Genomic DNA, 17,870 nt, shown 5'->3' with positions numbered 1-17,870 from the left:
AAAGCCATGTTTGAATTAGGAACCCTAATTTAGGTAATGGTTTTGAAAGCAAAACCAGTGAGAGACTTCAAGTCAGAAATACAACGTAATAGGAAAAAAAAGAGAAATAAAATATTTGCAATAGTACAAAAGAAAAACCACGGACAGAATCAGAATACAACCTGACACCCTGCTAGTTAGGGCGGTGGTAGCAGTCCAGATGAAGTGGTCTTCTTGGAGCAGTGATCCTGAAGAAAGGTCTGGTAGCTCTGGTCCTCTGGAAACCAGTGGGTAAGGGCTGCTTTGGTTTTCCAAATCTCAGTTTTTTATCTAGGTAGGAAACGCTTGGCTCCTCCCCCTGAGTGGAGCATCTCACAATGGGTAATTTTATCAGTCATGCAGTGGGACTCAATGGCCCATTAGCAGAAGATACCTCCCTGGAGGAAGGATGGGTCATGGGAAAGATAAAGAACATTGCCTTACCTGGTTTTTAACAGATGGCCCAGTAGCAGAGGATATCTCCCACAGAGATAAAAATCACTGTCCATACTTTTGGGCATATCTTTACATTGTAACCTAGGACAATTTCTAACCCTGATTCTGCCAAAAATTCCTTTTGTGGCCCTAAGCACACCACTGTACCTTGCATTACACCTCTGCAGTACAGGGTCTACAGAGACCAGCAAGGGATTACTGCTCTATGCCTTGGCCAGGCACAGCCCAGAGAGCTGATCTGAGTTCCTAGGAACTGAGGGCACTGTTTTGAAAACTGCTCCTTCTTTTTATCTCACCTGAGGCTCCACCAGAGCAACTGCTTTGCAGTCCACAAGAAAAAGTTGCACCGGCTATTTCCTCTCCTGCATGCCCTTTCCACAGGACTTGTCAGAAATGCGGGTTCCTAAGGCAGCTTTGTCACAGCCAATACACACTGATGCATCACCACAAAAGAGCAGCTCATGGTTCCTCTTTAGTAAGGACAGCACCAGGACTTGAGAAAAAAAGAAGCAACAGGTCTTATTCATCTTCCCAACACTGCAACCAAAACAGAACTGTGGAAGGAAGGTGGGTGGAAACAGCTTAGTGGAGAAGGGCCAGGAGCCCGACACCCACCGCCCCTCCTCCAGCTGTGCAAAGAATTGAAGAGACATGGAAACAAGTCTCAGTCTATTAAGTTTATTGAAGGAAATTAAAGAGACAACTTGATCCCAGTGCACATAAATACTGAAGCAGGGAGAAAATATCTGACAGCATGGCTGTGGAAAGGTGAAAGCAAGCAGGCTCCAGAAACAAAAGATGAAACTAAAAAACTGAGTCTAGAAATAAAGCAGATTTTAAACTATAATGGCAATAATCTATTAGAAAGTAACCTGGAAAGAGTTAAATACATTGTCGGCCTTTCCAAACACAGGCAAAGCTCAGCCCCATCTCAATGGACTCTGCCATGGCCTATATTATAGCAGGTCAGACTAAATGATCAAAGATACCTCTTCTTGCCATAAAATAGATGAGATTGGCATTTTTTCAAGCCCTTCTCTCCAGCTCTGCCCAGGTGATCGCTGGGTTACCAAGATTCCAGACTGGGCACAGGCCTGGCCCCCCACACACCTGCTTCCCACTCCAGAGTATCCCTGCCCAGGGTCCCCAGCTGAGGCAGGTATCCAAAAACACTCATTTAGTTTGCTGAACTTAAATTTTTTCCTGGGATGTACAAAGCATGCTAAATTCTATTTGGCCAGGAATCCTGTCACAGAAAAGTAGATGCTAGCTCAGCTGGGAAGTTTCTGCTCCTAACAAAACAGGTTTCTCTGCTCAGAGAATGACTTTTGGATTATCTTCCACACAATAGTCTCCCAAGCTTATGCCTCACTTAGTTTTCTAGTTATAGGAGAGATGTCTTGGTTGTAAAAAGCCTAGTGTTTCCTTAAGATAGATAAGCCTCCCATTATTTTTGTGGCCCCAGACTGGGGCCCAACTCCTTCTTTTTTGTTGGTAAAGATGTTGGCATGTTAGCTCTCACCTGAAATTCTGCAGAGTACTGAATTCACAGTGAGTTATTTGACCTGTCCTGCTGTCACAAAAGTGGGAATGCATTGCTCTCTTAGACCAATCAAACAAACAAAGAAAAGCAGCACAGCAAGCTTCCTCCCAGCACCTGCTCTCCCCAGAAGTACATAGCAAAATTCTCCAACAGGGCAAGGCTTTGAAGGACATTGGTTTAGAAGTAATGTTACTGTTTCCTGCAAATAATGACCATGGATCTACAGGGACAAGGTATTAACAGCTAAATAAGTTTTTCTTTAGATGACAATAACAGTGAGTTACTTGATTCCAAGGAAACATCCACCAGGGAGTTACCTTGTTTGAGAGCATCAGGCTCCATTCTTTCACACACATGGAATGAACATTTTCCTTGCAAAGTACCTATGCCTGAAGCAATCTCCATTCAGGCTGTGGTTTCATGTGATTGCAAAAGCTAAGTGAGGTTATGCCTGGTCAGAATTTAGCTGGGAAACCTCAAGGTATAAAGAAGGGCTGTAAGAAGTGGCAGTTTAATAGGTGATGCTGCTTCCTGAGTCAATACAGAGGTAATGTTCCAAGAAAGAAGTAAAACTAACAAGGAAAGGCTGGAGGTTGGTGGATGAAATGTAAATCAGATATCCTGACAACTTGAGGTGTCTGCTGTGAGGAAGATGGTAACCTGGATGTCCTATGAAAACAAGTCATATCAGCCTACGATTCTCTGATAGCCATCAGTGCAAACCACACTCCATTGTACGATGGTCCGCTCCAGAGAGGCTGCATTTCCACAGAGAAAAGATCGACCATTGCAGTTATCTGTAGAGGTGCTATTGAGGTGGAATGACTTTTATAAGCAAATGTTTTATTGTGTTCAGAATTCTTAATTTCTTTCAAGAATGAAAATTCTTATTAGGAAATAACCAAAACTTCTCCCAAGACAATTTTTCTATGAAGCAAGGTCCCATTTATTTTCATGTCTGAAATAAATTCTCAAATACAAACAAGTGAATAGAAAATTAAAGTGCTTAACTATTTACAGGAGATAGATGTATGAGACATCTGGTGTGTTAGAGCTCTATGGGACATTGAGGTGGTCCTCCCTCTCTGACTGTCCCAGGTCCCACTCAGTCACTAGTTCTGATGACACCTCTGTGAAGAGATGGTCCCAATCCCAGCTGACATCATCCTATCAAAAGGAAAAAAGACAAACATGCTGAAATGTTACTGGTGTCATCCAAAGTTCTCTGAATAATGCCAGAACAGCAAAGAGAGAAACCAAAAGGTAACTGCCCTGACCAGGGAAGCCTCAGATTCAGCTGGCTAGAGTAGGAATACTAGCCAGAATGAAATGTGAATATCTGCTACAATTTTAAAATATGGACAAAATTACTCGTCTTCTAAAATTCCAAAAAGGATATATTTGTTGATACCTCTCCCAGGCAGAGTGTAGAGGAGCCCTTCCACTCTCCTGCACTTCTGCTGAAGCATGTGCAGTTCAAAGCTGCAGAAATCCTTTGCTGCAAGTCCTGAGCTCCTGCCAACCCAGTTGTACTGAGGTTGCTCTATCCTGCTTTAAAAACCCCCTGCAAAAACCCAAAATGCTTTCTGCCTTTGTCCCTCTGTACTTTTCTGTAGAACCACCTGTACTACCAAAAGACAAAGCACTGTTTCTGTAGAGATCTCTGACCAGCTCCTTCATACTGAAGGGGGCCAATCATAGTGATGCCATAAACTCACATCAAGAAAGCATCATCCATCTTGAAAATTACCTGCCGGGGAAATCAAACCTCCAACAGCTTGGATAAGCTCCTCCTCACATCTCTTCTCACCCCACTGACAAAGCTTCCTTTCCTAGTACAGTCTGAGACACACAAGAAGCTTTTACCTTTTTGGTGTTTCTACAAAATAAAGACTTACCTCTCGTAGTTCATGCTCTGGAGCTAAAACTTTGGTGAGGAGCTTCAGGTCTACCTCCCCATCCTATGAACACATAGAGTCACAGTCTTACAGACACTGAGATACTGAGCACCATCATTTCACCAGATACATTTGTTAGACATTGCCACATTTGCATCATAAGGGTCACTTTGTCCAGGACAACACCACAAGCCTCATCTGAGCAACAGATACCATATCCACATTATTTACAGACAAAAACAAGTGCAAGATCCATGCTGCAGAGAGGAACAGACTTACAGGGAGACTGCAAGTTCTTGGGATGATAAGGCTGTCTATTTTGTGCAGCTGAGTATCACTGTGGAGGATGACATGAGCCTGGAAGGAGAGGGATTCACATTGGCCAGCCCATAGCAACATCCACTTACCAGAGTCTGGAAGGCAGCATATTTCATTAGATCTTTGTCCAGGTCATGGTAGGTCAGCACTCGGTTCACCTGCACACTGCAGCCAAAAAGAGTCAGAGAGCAAGCCAGTGTCAGTGTGGAAGCACATGTGAGGAGACAGGTGGCACCAACAGCAGTCTGGTGACATCTTGAGCTTCCACATCCCCCATGCAGACTATTGGGATGGATGTTCCCAGACAGAAGCACAGCTCAGTCAGCAAATGAACAGTCATTGACAAATCTATGTACCAGTTTGTGCACATGCATAAAAAAATAGGATGTAGAACAACCATGGACTCCCTCAGATAAACCAGCATGCCAAAAGAAGATCCATAGACTAGTTGCAAGGGCTAGAAAGAAGACTATAGTGAGCATTCAAAAAGCCCTAGTGCTTTAGCAAAGGAGCCTCTAAGAGCAGCAAAATACAAGCTACAGAATAGTAGGGATTTCTGGCTTTTCATGTTTGAGCTCCAGAGCTATTAAATATGACTTTCTAAAATGTAGCCTTCCAATAAAAACATAGTGTAGGGTAGTGTGTTGCACCATACCTGCCTTCACAGGTGATCCAACACTATAGAAAAGACTTCTATTAATTGAATTTGCTTGTGTTTGTCCATGAAAACTTGACTTTTCTACTACAAGAAAACTATGAATACAGGAGGATCAGATTGCTTTATTTAAAAAAAAAAAAAAAGACAGAGAGAAAAATAAATGAAACCCAGTGAGAGACACAGCAATTTTAAATTTACCACTATAAACTGTCACTTATTTTTGTTAACAGCTATATAATTACAATAATTACTCCACACTTGTGAGAAAGGCATCTGTGGCCAGGACTAAGATATCCCACTCCTCCAAATAAGGATCAGCAGAAATCCCAGTCTGTGACCTTGGCAATAGGCCCAGTAGAGGAAAGAAGACTGGTATGTTTAAAACAAAACTCCAAAAACTTCCATGTGTTAAAACTTTCTGGTCTCCCTTGAGCTGACTCCAAGGCTACTGAGATGGCACCTTCAAACAGCAGGATTGTACTTCGCAAATTAACTACGTGCTTGAGTAAGAAGGATATCCTGTGGAGGGCAAAGCAGCCTACAACCATCAAAATTAAAGTGTGTGTGACAACGCATGTGCATTGGAGACATTTGGAGTTATGCAGGCAACCTTAAATCAAGAAATTCCCGACTTTTGAGAGTTTGATTTTGCAACATCAAATACAATATTCTAATTTAAGTTTTTTATATAGACAGAGAATATGCAGTAATTGCTTTCTCTACGTAATAGGAAATAAGAATTTTGCACTATTCATCTTGGACCACTACTGTCACAAAACACTACACCAAATCCTGCTGAACAGCACTGCTGCTGACATCCAAAGAGCATGAGTAAGATGGGTTTAATTTCACTAGCCAGTTTGCCCTGCTGATGAGAGCCTCAAGAGCACCTGGCAGTGCTTTTACCTGGGGGGAGCTGCTACTTGCATGGCAAGATCTTCCTCCTGGACATCCTCCAAGTCAGGGATCACAGGAATGTCTGCAACAAGAGAAAGCAACAGCAGTAAGTGGGAAGTGTTGTGCTCTCCTCTCACTGAAGACAAAGGTTCCCTTGCTTCACTGGGAAACAGCCTGTTTCTTATTAGAGGAAAACACAAAAGGGCTCTTTAGCAGTAATTAAAAATACATTGTTTAATATTAAAACAAGGCAATAAAACTTTGATATCTGAGATCACAAGAAATCTTGCAAGAGGAAGAGATTAATCCAGGCACGGCTCTATAGCCATGGACTATGTACCTGAACACAACCTTGAAGCTGAAAGAAGCCACCTGTACTAAACCTTGCTGCCTATGTCGCCATAATGACAAGAATTTGCTTGTTATGTGCTATCATTTATTCAGACACCAGTCACCAAGACTCCATTAAAAATGAAATGTGGGGCAGAAAACGAGAGAATCCACATAAAACTACATGTTAAAGGATCTGCTGTTGGGGTCTCAGGCTGTGCGGAGGCCCATGACCTTCCTCAAGAAGGAAGTGCTGGTGGTCTAGCAGATACAAACGCTAGGGAACACATGTCTAGGTGTATTGTCACAAACCTTTTAATGATTTCCAGTGTCATCCTGGAATGGCTGAAGGTCACTGGGTATTCCCAGCACAAGGGCAATGGCTACTCCAACTAAAACAGATGCCGGAAACAAAAGAATTGAGGATAGGAGAAAGAACTGAGTGTCCCTTGCATCCTGCTAAAGAAGCAAGGCCCTGAAAGCATTGCAGTCTGTCATTTGACAAAGCACTGCAAAAAGTCAGTGCAAAAAAAGGAGAAAGGCAAATTAACTGGAGGCACAAAACAAGAACAGACTACACCAATACACCAAAGAGCTCCTTTAAAGATTCAAGGCCACAAAGGCTCTCCAGAGACCCCGAGCCCTCAAACCATGGAGAAGCTGGTTTGGCCCAGGGAAAAGCCCTTCAGCACTGGAATGAGCAGCCTGCTCCCAGCTCTGCCTGCAGCACAGCAAGGATATTACTGAGCAGCTGAGCCTGGCTTTACCCCGTTTTCCAGCCCAGGCTGAGATGAATATTCAGGAGCTGGAGAGACATTCCCACCTCTGGTGCCGAGGGCTGTGGGCAGGGTGTTCCTGAGAAGCCCCTAGTCCTGTCAGAGCTGCGCAGGTTCTCAGCTGCCCTCCCCTGCTGCACGTCACTGAGTGCCCCCTCACTGGCCAGCAGGCAGCCTGGCCCAGCTGCAGCAGGGCACGGGTCAGCCGGGCCTGGCGTGGGGGCCGTCCAGAGCTGGCCACACAGTGGGATTTCTCACTAATTGGTTGCCTGGAGGAAGGCTGAGCGGGACGGGCTGTCACGAGCACGGCCACGGCAAGAGGAGTGACAGCTTGGCCGGCTTCAGCAGAGCTGTGCCTTCTAGCTCCCCAGCCACCCAAGGAGCAGGTGCCTGCAAAGAGGTTCTCCAATTGCAGCAAAATTCCCAAAGACATTTAAAGGGAAACTGCAGCAGCAGCCCCTAGGCTGTCCCTAAAGCAGAGGAGGTAAGAGCGAGGAATTTCTCAAGTGTGTGTCGCTGGGCATTTTGGGCAGATCTTCCCACTTCTGCTTGCGAGGACAATATCTGGTAGAAGCTGCTGTCCCACTGGCTCTTCCCTGCAGAGGCTCCCAGCTCCTGGTGAAACCTGTAGCAAAATGCACTTATGGGACATAAGCATCTCCAGGGACAGACAGACCGACATGTGGAGGCAGCTGGTAAAGTCTGCTCAGGGATAATGTGGGAGAAGATCCCTGTATATAAGCAACAAGGACCAAGGGGGGAACAGACTGGTGAGACTGGTCCAAGGCAGGGAATGAAGCCCTGTGCAGAGATACCCGGTTAAGTCCAGGAAAATGAGCATGGGAATGAGAAACCATTTAACCCCTCCTAATTTACCCTTTCATGACCAGACTATGAACGTTTCTTAGTAAACACAAGTAAATTAAAAACTACCTGGGAACAGAGCTGTCTTCAACCACAGAGAAGGAGAAGGTCAGATTCTTATCCACTTTTGACAGCAGAAATGTAAAAAGGTGTTTGCAGGAAACTGAATTTCTTCACTCAGTGTTCATTTTTACAGCTATTTCAGGAGTCTACTCTTCCCAGTTCTCTTTTGTTTTGTTGATCTCTTTTTACACTAGAAAAAGTCATAAACTTAGAAAGTTGTAAACTTAGGGCCCTGATCAGTGATGTCCCTCCCCTTTTCCACGTTCACAAAGACTCCTGGGTTCTCTAGTGCTGATTTTATCTCATTGCCATTGAATTCCATAGACATTTCTAAACTCCTTGCAGAGCACGACCTCCACTCTGTATTAGCAAAATTCAGGCGATCACTTAGAAATTCTTTCCAAAAGAAATTCAAGGCTCCAATATTTTATAGACACTTTGAAAATATTTCAGACAGAAGAGCTGGAAAAGCTCTGGGGGCCTCTGCCAGCCCCTCCAACAAAGGCTTGTTCTTACTGCAAAGTGCAGATGCCTTGCCCATTTCTAGGCAGAAGCAATGCCCTTTATGACTGTGAGACTGATGGGAAACAGTACAGAAATGTCTCAAATTTTAAGAAAATATCAGGTCCCTGGGCTAACTGCTATCAGGGGCAAAAAATTCCTGAAATAGTTTGGTCTTTATTTCACTTGTTACTCATAATAACCTCTTCCCTCTGCCAATTCCCACAGTGCCACTTCTGCACAATCCCTCTCCGTTCTCTCTGTACAGTTTGCAAAGTGTCTCAGTTCTCACTTATCACCAAGTACCCAACCTTACCCCCACTCATCTTCCAGTCACTTAATTATTTTTGTTGCTCTTCTTGAGACTCATATTTTTTTTTATATAAGCTCTGGTAATACAGCTAAGTTGTGGCACAGTGTCAGATGCAGGGGGAATAGCACAGCACAGGCAATTGTGCTGCAGGAGAGTAGGCATATGCTCTAGTTTTAATATTCCCACCAGCTGCAGGGAAGGTTTACATAAAACATTAGTACATGCAGAAACATAGAACATAAGTACATGTTCACAGGACCATGTCCTCCCAATCTCACACTGCATCTCTTTCCAACAACAAAGTTGCATGACAAATTCTCACTTTGTGCGCTTTGCACTGTGACCCACATTTTTCCTCTTCTGTTTAGTGTGGGAGTTTCAGGTAATTTTGAATAAATCTATATTTCTGGTGCAGAACCTTGATACATACTTTACTGGCCAGGCTCTCATGTCCATGCAGGCAAACCTCAGAAATGACTGCAAAAAAGGACACACCTTCACAGATACCAGGTCATTGCAATGTAGTGAGCAATGAAGTGAACAAAGCCCTGTGCCAAGATGAGTGAGCACCAAACGCTAGATGACAAATGCAAACTCCTCTCCACCTCCCAGATGATTATGAACAAGTGAACAAAGAATGAGATCAAAATGAATGTACTCATATGGAAGTTATGGTGGGGCAGGAGATACCAGTACCAAATGTTGGCTATCTGGGGAGTTAAGTCACTGCACAAAACTGATTGTCCCAGAACATTTAAGTCCCAGCATAAAATTAAGCATATTATTTAATTTCAACAGCTGAACTTAGCTAGGTCTTACACAAAAAGAGCTTTGTGACTAAGTTATGGGAAGACACCAATGACATAAGATAGAAGGTGTGAATAGGAGGAGGAGAAGATGGAAGGGGAAGAGTGAAGGCAACCCCTGCTACATGCAGACAGTCAAAAAATAAGCAAGAAACAGCAGCTTTTCAAGTCATACAGAAAGAAAGGCTTTAGGTGTTGATATAAAAGTACATGTTCTAACCATCACTTTTTTTACCTCGTAGCAAATAACTTACTGACAGGCAAAGAAGACAACCACAGAAAGCAATAAGCAGGAGATGGGAAAACCTCTACCAATCTAATACCCAGCTGCTCCTGAAAGTTGGAAAATTGCACCTTCCCTCCCAAGCAGAGCTGATTTTTGGTTTAGTAACAACACCTGCAGACCGGGTGTCTTAAAATCCTGTAAACTCCCATTAATATCTGGTCCTTGCCCCAAAGAACTAAGCTGTCTACTAGAAACAAGATGGCACATCAATAGGGACATAGAACTTCTTCCAGATCAAGAAATAAATCACTGTCAAAGCTGCATCTAGAAACCATGTCCCAGTTCAGGCCTGCAGTTAGTCAGAGTGTGGTTGCTGCTTGCTCCCTAAGCTGCTTTAAGAGTACCATGAGCGCCCATCCTGGCCCCCATAAACAAAGAAGACTCCATCTCACACAGTCTGATCCACTTTCCCCAACTGGGTCAGTGTTTCAAAGGCCAGTTCAGAATGGACACTCTTGTGGTTAGTACTGTGCTGCCCTCCCTGTGCTCACACCACCATATCCAGAGAACACAAAGGTAGTGGCTTCTGGAACTGAGAGTCTCCACCACCAAGCAGATATAAAAATGAAACTAACTTTATTTTATGTTGCTTGCTCATAAAATGTAAAACCGAAATAATTACAATATCTCTGCTGCTGCAAAACTTTGTTTTACTGAATGCTGTTACCTTCTGCATCACGTTTGGGGAATTTTAAACAGGCAAATGGAAGGTCTGATTGAAGATGAAGTTAAGTGAAAGAAATTGGTCTCATTTAGCACATGACAGGATTCATCTGTGTTCCCAAGTCCACTGAGGTAGCATCATGGGCGTTTCATATTCATGAGCTGCTGCGACACTGTGTCCCCTCATTTACAAAGCACCGTGTTCAGCAAATTCTGTCCCTGTGGACACTCTGTGCATTTCATGGTCTTGTCAGAGAGACATCAAACACTTCAGTAACCAAATACCAGAAAATGGCTTTAATTAGTGCATCTCAATGCAATAAATAATTTTTCTCTCCAAGTAGAAAAATGGAAAATTTAAAAAAAAAAAAAAAAAGAAGGAAGTAAAAAAATGGAAAGCAACAGGCAAAAAAATCGTCAGAAAACCATAAAGAACAAGGGACACAGACAGCTTCTGCTGAACACACAAACAAGCTTGAAGCCTCTTGGAAGCTTTCTCAGGAGAGCAGCAGGCAAATGGAGAGAATAAAGAATGCTTCTTTGGATGTTTGGGCATTAATTTCATAGGGATGTCTTCCCCTGACTGAAATTGCCCTACTAGTAGGCCAACATGGAGCAGCGTACCTGCCTGATCAACCAGCAGGGAGATGAAAACAGTAGAGTGAAAAGCAGACAGTACCACAGCTACCAGGGCACCGTTTCAAAAGCTGAGATAAGCAGAAGATAACCTGAGTGCCCTATATCCCAAAGCCCCCTTCTGAGAAGAGGATGATAACAGCACAACCTGGTCAAGCTGATGGGAAAAGTCACCCTGTGAGCGAGTGCCAGAGGAGTCACAGAATCTAGGGAAGGTCACACAGCAGATTCAGTTCTGACCCTTGCATTAACAGCCTTGTGTTAAAAGGTTATACATTTGTCTTGCATAATATTGCACCTCAGCTAGATGAATGACTGGCTGGGCAGTCAGCTGGTCCGGGAGACATTCTATTTGCTTCAATAGTGTAGTGCTTTCACAGACTGCATGGTGTGGCATGGCTTCTGCATCTAGCAGCTTGCAGGGGACAGGCATAAGGCATTTCTGCTGCTTCCCAAGGCTGCTGCTGACACACACAAAGGCTGTGCCCAGTTTCAGTCCTCTGAAGTGTGAGGAGAGGCACAGAGCAGCCCTGTCATATGAGTTGGTGGGCTCAGTGCAAGGCTTCACAAGTGGTAGTGCATGGCTTGTACTTATGCAAGAAGTAGGAGCAGGCCCTGACAGATTTAAAGGTGAGGAATCTCTTAATGCATAGGTTTGTTCAGCAGCAGCAGAAGACAGGAGAGACTGGAGGCTAGGCCCAGGACCTGGAGTCCACCATGCTCCTGAAGTTATCAGCATTTAGAGCAGTGACACAGCTCCTAGTCTTACCAACACCCCCGTGACACAGTGCTATACCAGCCCTCCTTTCCAGTAACATGTGTCTTCCTCTTTTCAAAGGCTGCTCCCTGTTTCTTTGCTATATTCCCCTGCTAAAACATACTCAGAAGATAGTGAGGCATCAGATGAGAAGGTGTGAGGTGTCCTGAGAGGGTCTAGTGAACTCAGAAACACAAAACTCTCTTCAACAACGCTGGAGATAAGGGACTTTGCATTAGAGCATTACTGGGGCAGGGAAAGCAGCATCTCAGGATGCTCCTTGGAAGTATGTTCAGGAGCAGACATGCCTGATTCTATTTCATCCTCTTCATGTTACATGGGAAAAACAAGACAAACTACATTTCTTTTATGCTAAATCCTTAGGTTTTTTTATTTTTTCTTATATATATTTATTAAAAAATGCCTCTTTGATCGGCAGCACCCATGACACCTCCATATCCAGCGACTCCTCAGAAGCCTCCCTCCCTCCACACAAGGCCACCGCTGCTGACAGCCAGCCGGGTTTGATCAGAGCCACTCAGAATCGGATTTTCATAAGACAGATGAGGAATCTTACTGCTGCTCTCTCTCATATCAGATGAGAAACTGAGGAGGAGGGGGGCACGGGTCCTGTGGGAACGATACTACAATCAAGGGCTACGTGGTTCTCTCTCTGTCCCTCCACTGCTGCAATTTTCAAAGGAGTTTGCCTCAGGCACTTTTAAATGATGGTGTCTCAATTCTGTAATCATCTTTCAAGAGCTTTTTCTTAAAGGGTATTTTAGGTAAACCTAGTCCGTCAACTACATTTATGGACTCAGCAATCACAGACTCAATATGACTGTGTATCAACCATATCGCAGAATTTAGCAACAAAAGATGCTTCCCCAGACTGCCATTTTCAGCCCTCAACAAGCTGTGTATTCTTCCTTGTAATTAAGGAGCCCACTGCCCCTTGGCCAGGGCTCTGCTGCTTCAAATAGAACTTCAGACAGTCTCTTGGGACATACTCTCTGCTCACCCTTGCCCACTGTGGCTCCCAAGAGAGAGCTTTCCTCCAGCACCAGAGGCTCTAGATCACAACACCAGCAGTTACTGGAGGATTTCAAACTGGCCTGGACCAACAGTTCAGTGGAAACCATCAGGCTTGGCGGAGTCTGCCCTTCAGTGACCTTGCACAGAGACTCAGAGTAGTGCATCGGGTGGGGGAGCAGCAAAGGGGAGAGCTGTGGTATGCTGACAGAGCCACACATGAAGTCACAATGCAGAGTCCCTGAGACCCAACAAACCACTGACACTCTCTGCCCCAAACCCTTCTACTCAGCCCATTCATACCACCTCCAACGCAATATGTCTTTCACTCTGTTTCCATTTCACTGATTCTCAGAACTTTTCATCCATGTAGCTCTCCCCAAATCACTTCAACACTGCCTTCTGAGACTATGAAGTACCCACTGGCCACAGCCCTGACCGTTCCTGCAAATTCTGCTCTCTCTTACCCTAATACTCAGCCACGGCTGCTGTCCTTACAGCTCACGGCCCCTGGAATCCACCAGCACATAGTGTGCTCTGTAGAAACAGCAGCACACCAGGGAAGCAACTGACAAATTGATCAGGAATAAGAGAGCCAACAATAACCCTCACTGTGCTCCATTCTCAGCTCTGTTTGATGCAATATCGCCACTGGCGTATATCTGCAAGCAGCTCAGGAAGTGTTGGGATATTTTATGGCCGTGAATTATGGATCTCCCATCTGACTGATATCACTACCCAGAAGGACTGGGGACCATGGCATCTGCTCACTTCTCCTCTGTTGTTCAAAGTCTGGACTCTCGTCTTCAAATGCAAAGGAGCTGCTGGCACATGCCAGAAGGGTAAGAAGTCCTTCTAGAGGTTTGACATTGCAGAGAGAGGTCTAATCATCAGCTCTGCTTCCTTGAGGAGGCTCCCCAGCAGGCAGAAAGGGGTTTTGCCTTGAGGGCACATATCTAGTGACGACTGTCTCCTGGCAGCTTTCCTCACCTGCAGGTCAGGTTCCAGTTGTCTATATAGCACAGTAAGGCTTTCACTTCAATCACCTGTCTCATGCACACACACTATCTGCTTTAAAATAACAAGCTGTTGTTCCTGTAGACAGAAAATCACACATCACATCCTAGTTTTCCAAGAAAAGCTGTTCTCTAGGAGCTATGCATCCCAAGAGTAACAGAAGAAAAGTACTTCTGATGATGGGGCAATAGTCTATGTGGGAATAGCTGGGAGAGGGATTACAACCTTAGCTAATAAGTTCCCATAAAGTGCTGCAGAGAAAAATCCAAGGGCAAAGTAATAAGGAGAAAGACATCAGGGAGAATACAACGCAGCAGTACAGAACCGGTGGACAAGAGAAAAACAACAAAGAAACTTCTAGCCAAATGACAAATCATATTGCTGAGGTAGGGGATGATGTTAGCATTTCTTGCCCTGACAGGAAACAGCCCTATCTAGCTATGTGCCAGGAAGAGACACACGAGCAGAGTAAAGCCCCTATGCCCTGATGAACAAAGGAGCAAAGGGAGGATAAAGACCTTCAGCTTGGTTGTCCCATCTTCTCTCCCACCTCATGACAAAGGATAGTCTGCACGTGGCAGAAGCTCTTGGCTCCTACAGAAAAGGAAGCACTGCAGATAGCACCTTTTAAATTCCACAGAGTCTCACGTCTCCCATATCATGCAGTTTTCCTGCCATACAGAGCTCAGTCACTGCTGCTCATTTTCCCTGTTGACATGGACAGAAAATTGAGCAATTACCCTCAAACTCCTCTCTCTCAGATTGCACAGATTGCTACATACAAAGCATTAAGCCCCCAATTGCCCCTGGCCAAAAGCGACTTAACTAGACCTGTCCTTTAGGAATTAAACACTTTTGTGTTGCTTGTGAAGCATTTATTATTCCTCAAGTGTGATGCATTAAATCCTGCTAAAGCAGGTTTCTCAGCATGCAGAGGACCTGGTCCCCCATGACAAGGTCCAATGGGCACATACCCACTAACAGAGGCATCACCCATCTGCTGTGCCTGAGTACCTCACGAGTTCCAGCATGTTCAGGAGGATGAGCACTAAGATCGCAGTGGGTGCTGTGGAAAATCAACCTAGCTATCAATTAGATAATCCAGAGCTACTTTTGGAGAGATACTGCATTTTTTCAAAACTGTGTTCCATCTTCTGGGTTTCCCTGTGCAACTGTAACGAACGGCTGAAACTGCAGATCATTCCATGCATGTCACTGTCTGGTCTAGCCACTTACCACCTCCCATACTGTTTTGGTCATTCCACACAGCCTGTAAAGTGTCCATTCTTCTTCCCCAGACTCCCACAGAGATAAGGAATCAGATGCTATTTCATACACTGGCCAGGAGCAGTAAAATAATTTTACTTTTATTTCTGAAACTACAAGGCCTATCAAGACCAAAAGTCTCCACTTGGCTTTACAAACTTCCCTCCACTCTCCACCTGCCAAACTGGGTTCTCTACAGCCCCTATACTTTTTTAACACGCTCTCAAATGGACTCCAAACTCTAGTTATTAGTGATGTACAAACGATCACAAGTGAGCACATTTCAAATTCACAAGAACACCTTTTTAAGGGCATATAGTTTTGTCCTTCATTCTTCTAATGAAAAGGTTGGATGAGGGACAAACAATGTTAATGGAATGGTACAGCTCAGCTTTCTAATAGGTTAAAGGAAGGCGATCCAAATATATTGGTTGACAGCAGCAATCATTACGCAACTGCGCCTGTTCATATTAAGGTGTACAAGCTAAGACGTTATGCAGCACAAAATAACCGTGACCCATCCTTGGGGATCCATATACCAATGTCTTGATTTTTGTATGTTTAGAATGTGAGCTTTACTGTTACAGTTAAGGACACAAACTCAAGTGCAGATCTATGCAAAGGAGAGGCTGATACAGCTCAATTTACTGCACAGCCACAGCCACTGCATGCTACTCCCTGCCTTCTACACAAGGCAGTTATTTGTATCTCTCTGCTTATTCAAAAGAGTAATTTTATTAATGTTCTGGAGTTTGTTTATATATCACTTTTCTTCACTCCAGTTGCTGAGCCCACATAGAAAATTCCTCTCCCAGAACAGTTTGCCTAATCTCCCTGTTGAAATAGGACCACATCCATGCAATGCATCATCCATTTAGAGATTTTCTACATGCAAATTAAATCCACAACCCTGTGTATTTGTACCAGAAACTGCCTGGGAAGGAACCATACTATATCCTTCTTCTAATGCATAGATTTAATCCAAAGCTAAATGCCAGTTTGCAAACAATCCAAATTCAACCGCTAACCACTGGTCAGGCACAGATAAATAAGCAAAGCCTATTAGGATTCAACATGTCTTCATACCACACTCTGCATCAATTCTGTTCTATATTTATTACCCAAGGTCTTAGAGTACTGAAAGTCACATGCTACAAACAAACATGTGGCAAGCATTTTTATGCCTGGTTAGCAAAGATAGTCATACTCCAAGTACATGACCAAGGTTCAACAAAAAGGACAGCACATAAGCACACAGACAGAGCTGTTCAGAACAGACTACCAGCCTCAGTGACATATGCTGAAATTTAAGAAGCCCAAGGAACTTCCCAGGGGGAAAGTTTCATCTGTTCTGAAGATGTCAATGCTATAAAGGTGCCACTTCTGGCAGTCATATGTTGCAATACTTAATCTGTCTGGAAGACCCAAGTAAGTCTTCATTTAATCCCATTAACCATACTGAAGTCTGATCCTTTGTGACTCCAGATAATTCTTCTGATATTTGGTGATATTTTACAGATGCACCTTTTTATACACTGTATAAAATTCTTAGCCCTTGAAAACTGAGGTACCTCCTATAGGCTTCAATGAATTTCTATGCTCCCCACAGTTGTCTAGTGCTTGTCTTGAAATTCATATTGTGGATTTTTCCTGAGATTCCTCTTGACTCATCCAGTCCTAGAAGAGCAGGTAATATACACTATAAAGAAAACTAGTGCTAAATCAGGAGTCCAGTAGATTTCATAGCAGCCTGTACAGAGATGAGATGGGATTACCTACCAGTGTTTATGTTTAGCTTATGATCTATGATCTTGGGTTAGGGCAAGCAGATTTTTTAAATTAAGAATTCCATCACGACAGAAACCCCTGGCAACACGTATATTGCTATAAACTATAACAGATGATTTAAGCAGAGCCTACTGCCACCTAAACCAGGGGAGAGCAGGGACTTCTCTCCCCACTCTTAACCTTTTATTGTGCTTTTAGCTCTCATTTTGCCCAGTCCACTATTCTCAATGGAGATAATTACAGAGAAAAGTGCGTCCTAACCACTTTTCTGCTTTCCAAGGGTTGTTCATAATTTTGTGTTCATGAAGAGCCAGAGTTAGACTACAAGTTCATTTCCTCACCCTCCCTCTCCATCTCCTTTACCCTTTCTCCCTCATTCTACTGGGGAGACCTAAGCAGCTCCTACATTTGTTTATCCTCAGAGTGGTTAATTCCCTTGCAATTTCTTACAAGATGCCTATCTTACTTTATTGGATAGCACCTAGACGTGCATGAAGGCACTTCTTGCAGTCAAGTAGGTGATACCTTACCTCCTCCATCATCTGATGCCTCCAGGCTCTGCTGTCTGAGACGATGGCTGCAGCAAAGCACAAGAAATAATTTTAATTGCAAGCCCAGAAAAACATCTTGTTGTGTCCCCTTCCTCCCCACAAACTTCACCACCTGTCAAGGAGAGAGTTTCCAAGTATGCTTAGCCCTCATGGAAGACTGATCTTCCATACCCCTCATTCCTGGGCTCAGCAGAAATCTCAGCTTAAGCAAGATGCACCTAAGGCAAACCCTAGGCTGCAGACAGTAGGGCTGGGGTGGGTCTGGGAGGAAAGCAGTGGCTTTCTAATTTTCCTTCTTTCTGTTTTATGGGAGTGACAGAGCCATCATTACTCCATATCCAGGGAACTGCAGAATGCCCAGCCCTGTCCCATCCCAGGACAGATGATATGAATTCCTGACATATCTGCAGGAATGCATCCTTCCCAGCTTTCA

At 44.1% G+C, this 17,870-nt stretch overlaps 1 protein-coding gene across 1 annotated transcript in view; it reads right to left on the bottom strand.

Moving 5' to 3' along the window:
* Positions 1-1,136: 1,136 nt before the first annotated feature.
* Positions 1,137-17,870, bottom strand: part of IFT43 (intraflagellar transport 43) — a 44,799-nt gene continuing 28,065 nt past the window's right edge. The window contains exons 5-9 of the mRNA XM_056493681.1: positions 17,417-17,463; positions 5,798-5,870; positions 4,323-4,398; positions 3,916-3,978; positions 1,137-3,184 (exon numbers count right to left, since the gene is read on the bottom strand). Coding sequence (XP_056349656.1) covers positions 3,074-3,184; positions 3,916-3,978; positions 4,323-4,398; positions 5,798-5,870; positions 17,417-17,463 — 370 coding nt within the window. The 3' untranslated portion in view covers positions 1,137-3,073. The remainder of the gene's footprint in view (positions 3,185-3,915; positions 3,979-4,322; positions 4,399-5,797; positions 5,871-17,416; positions 17,464-17,870) is intronic.

Source organism: Oenanthe melanoleuca, chromosome 5 (assembly GCF_029582105.1).
Source record: "Oenanthe melanoleuca isolate GR-GAL-2019-014 chromosome 5, OMel1.0, whole genome shotgun sequence".
Taxonomy (NCBI): Eukaryota; Metazoa; Chordata; class Aves; order Passeriformes; family Muscicapidae; genus Oenanthe; species Oenanthe melanoleuca.
This window is presented reverse-complemented; position numbering and strand designations above follow the sequence as displayed.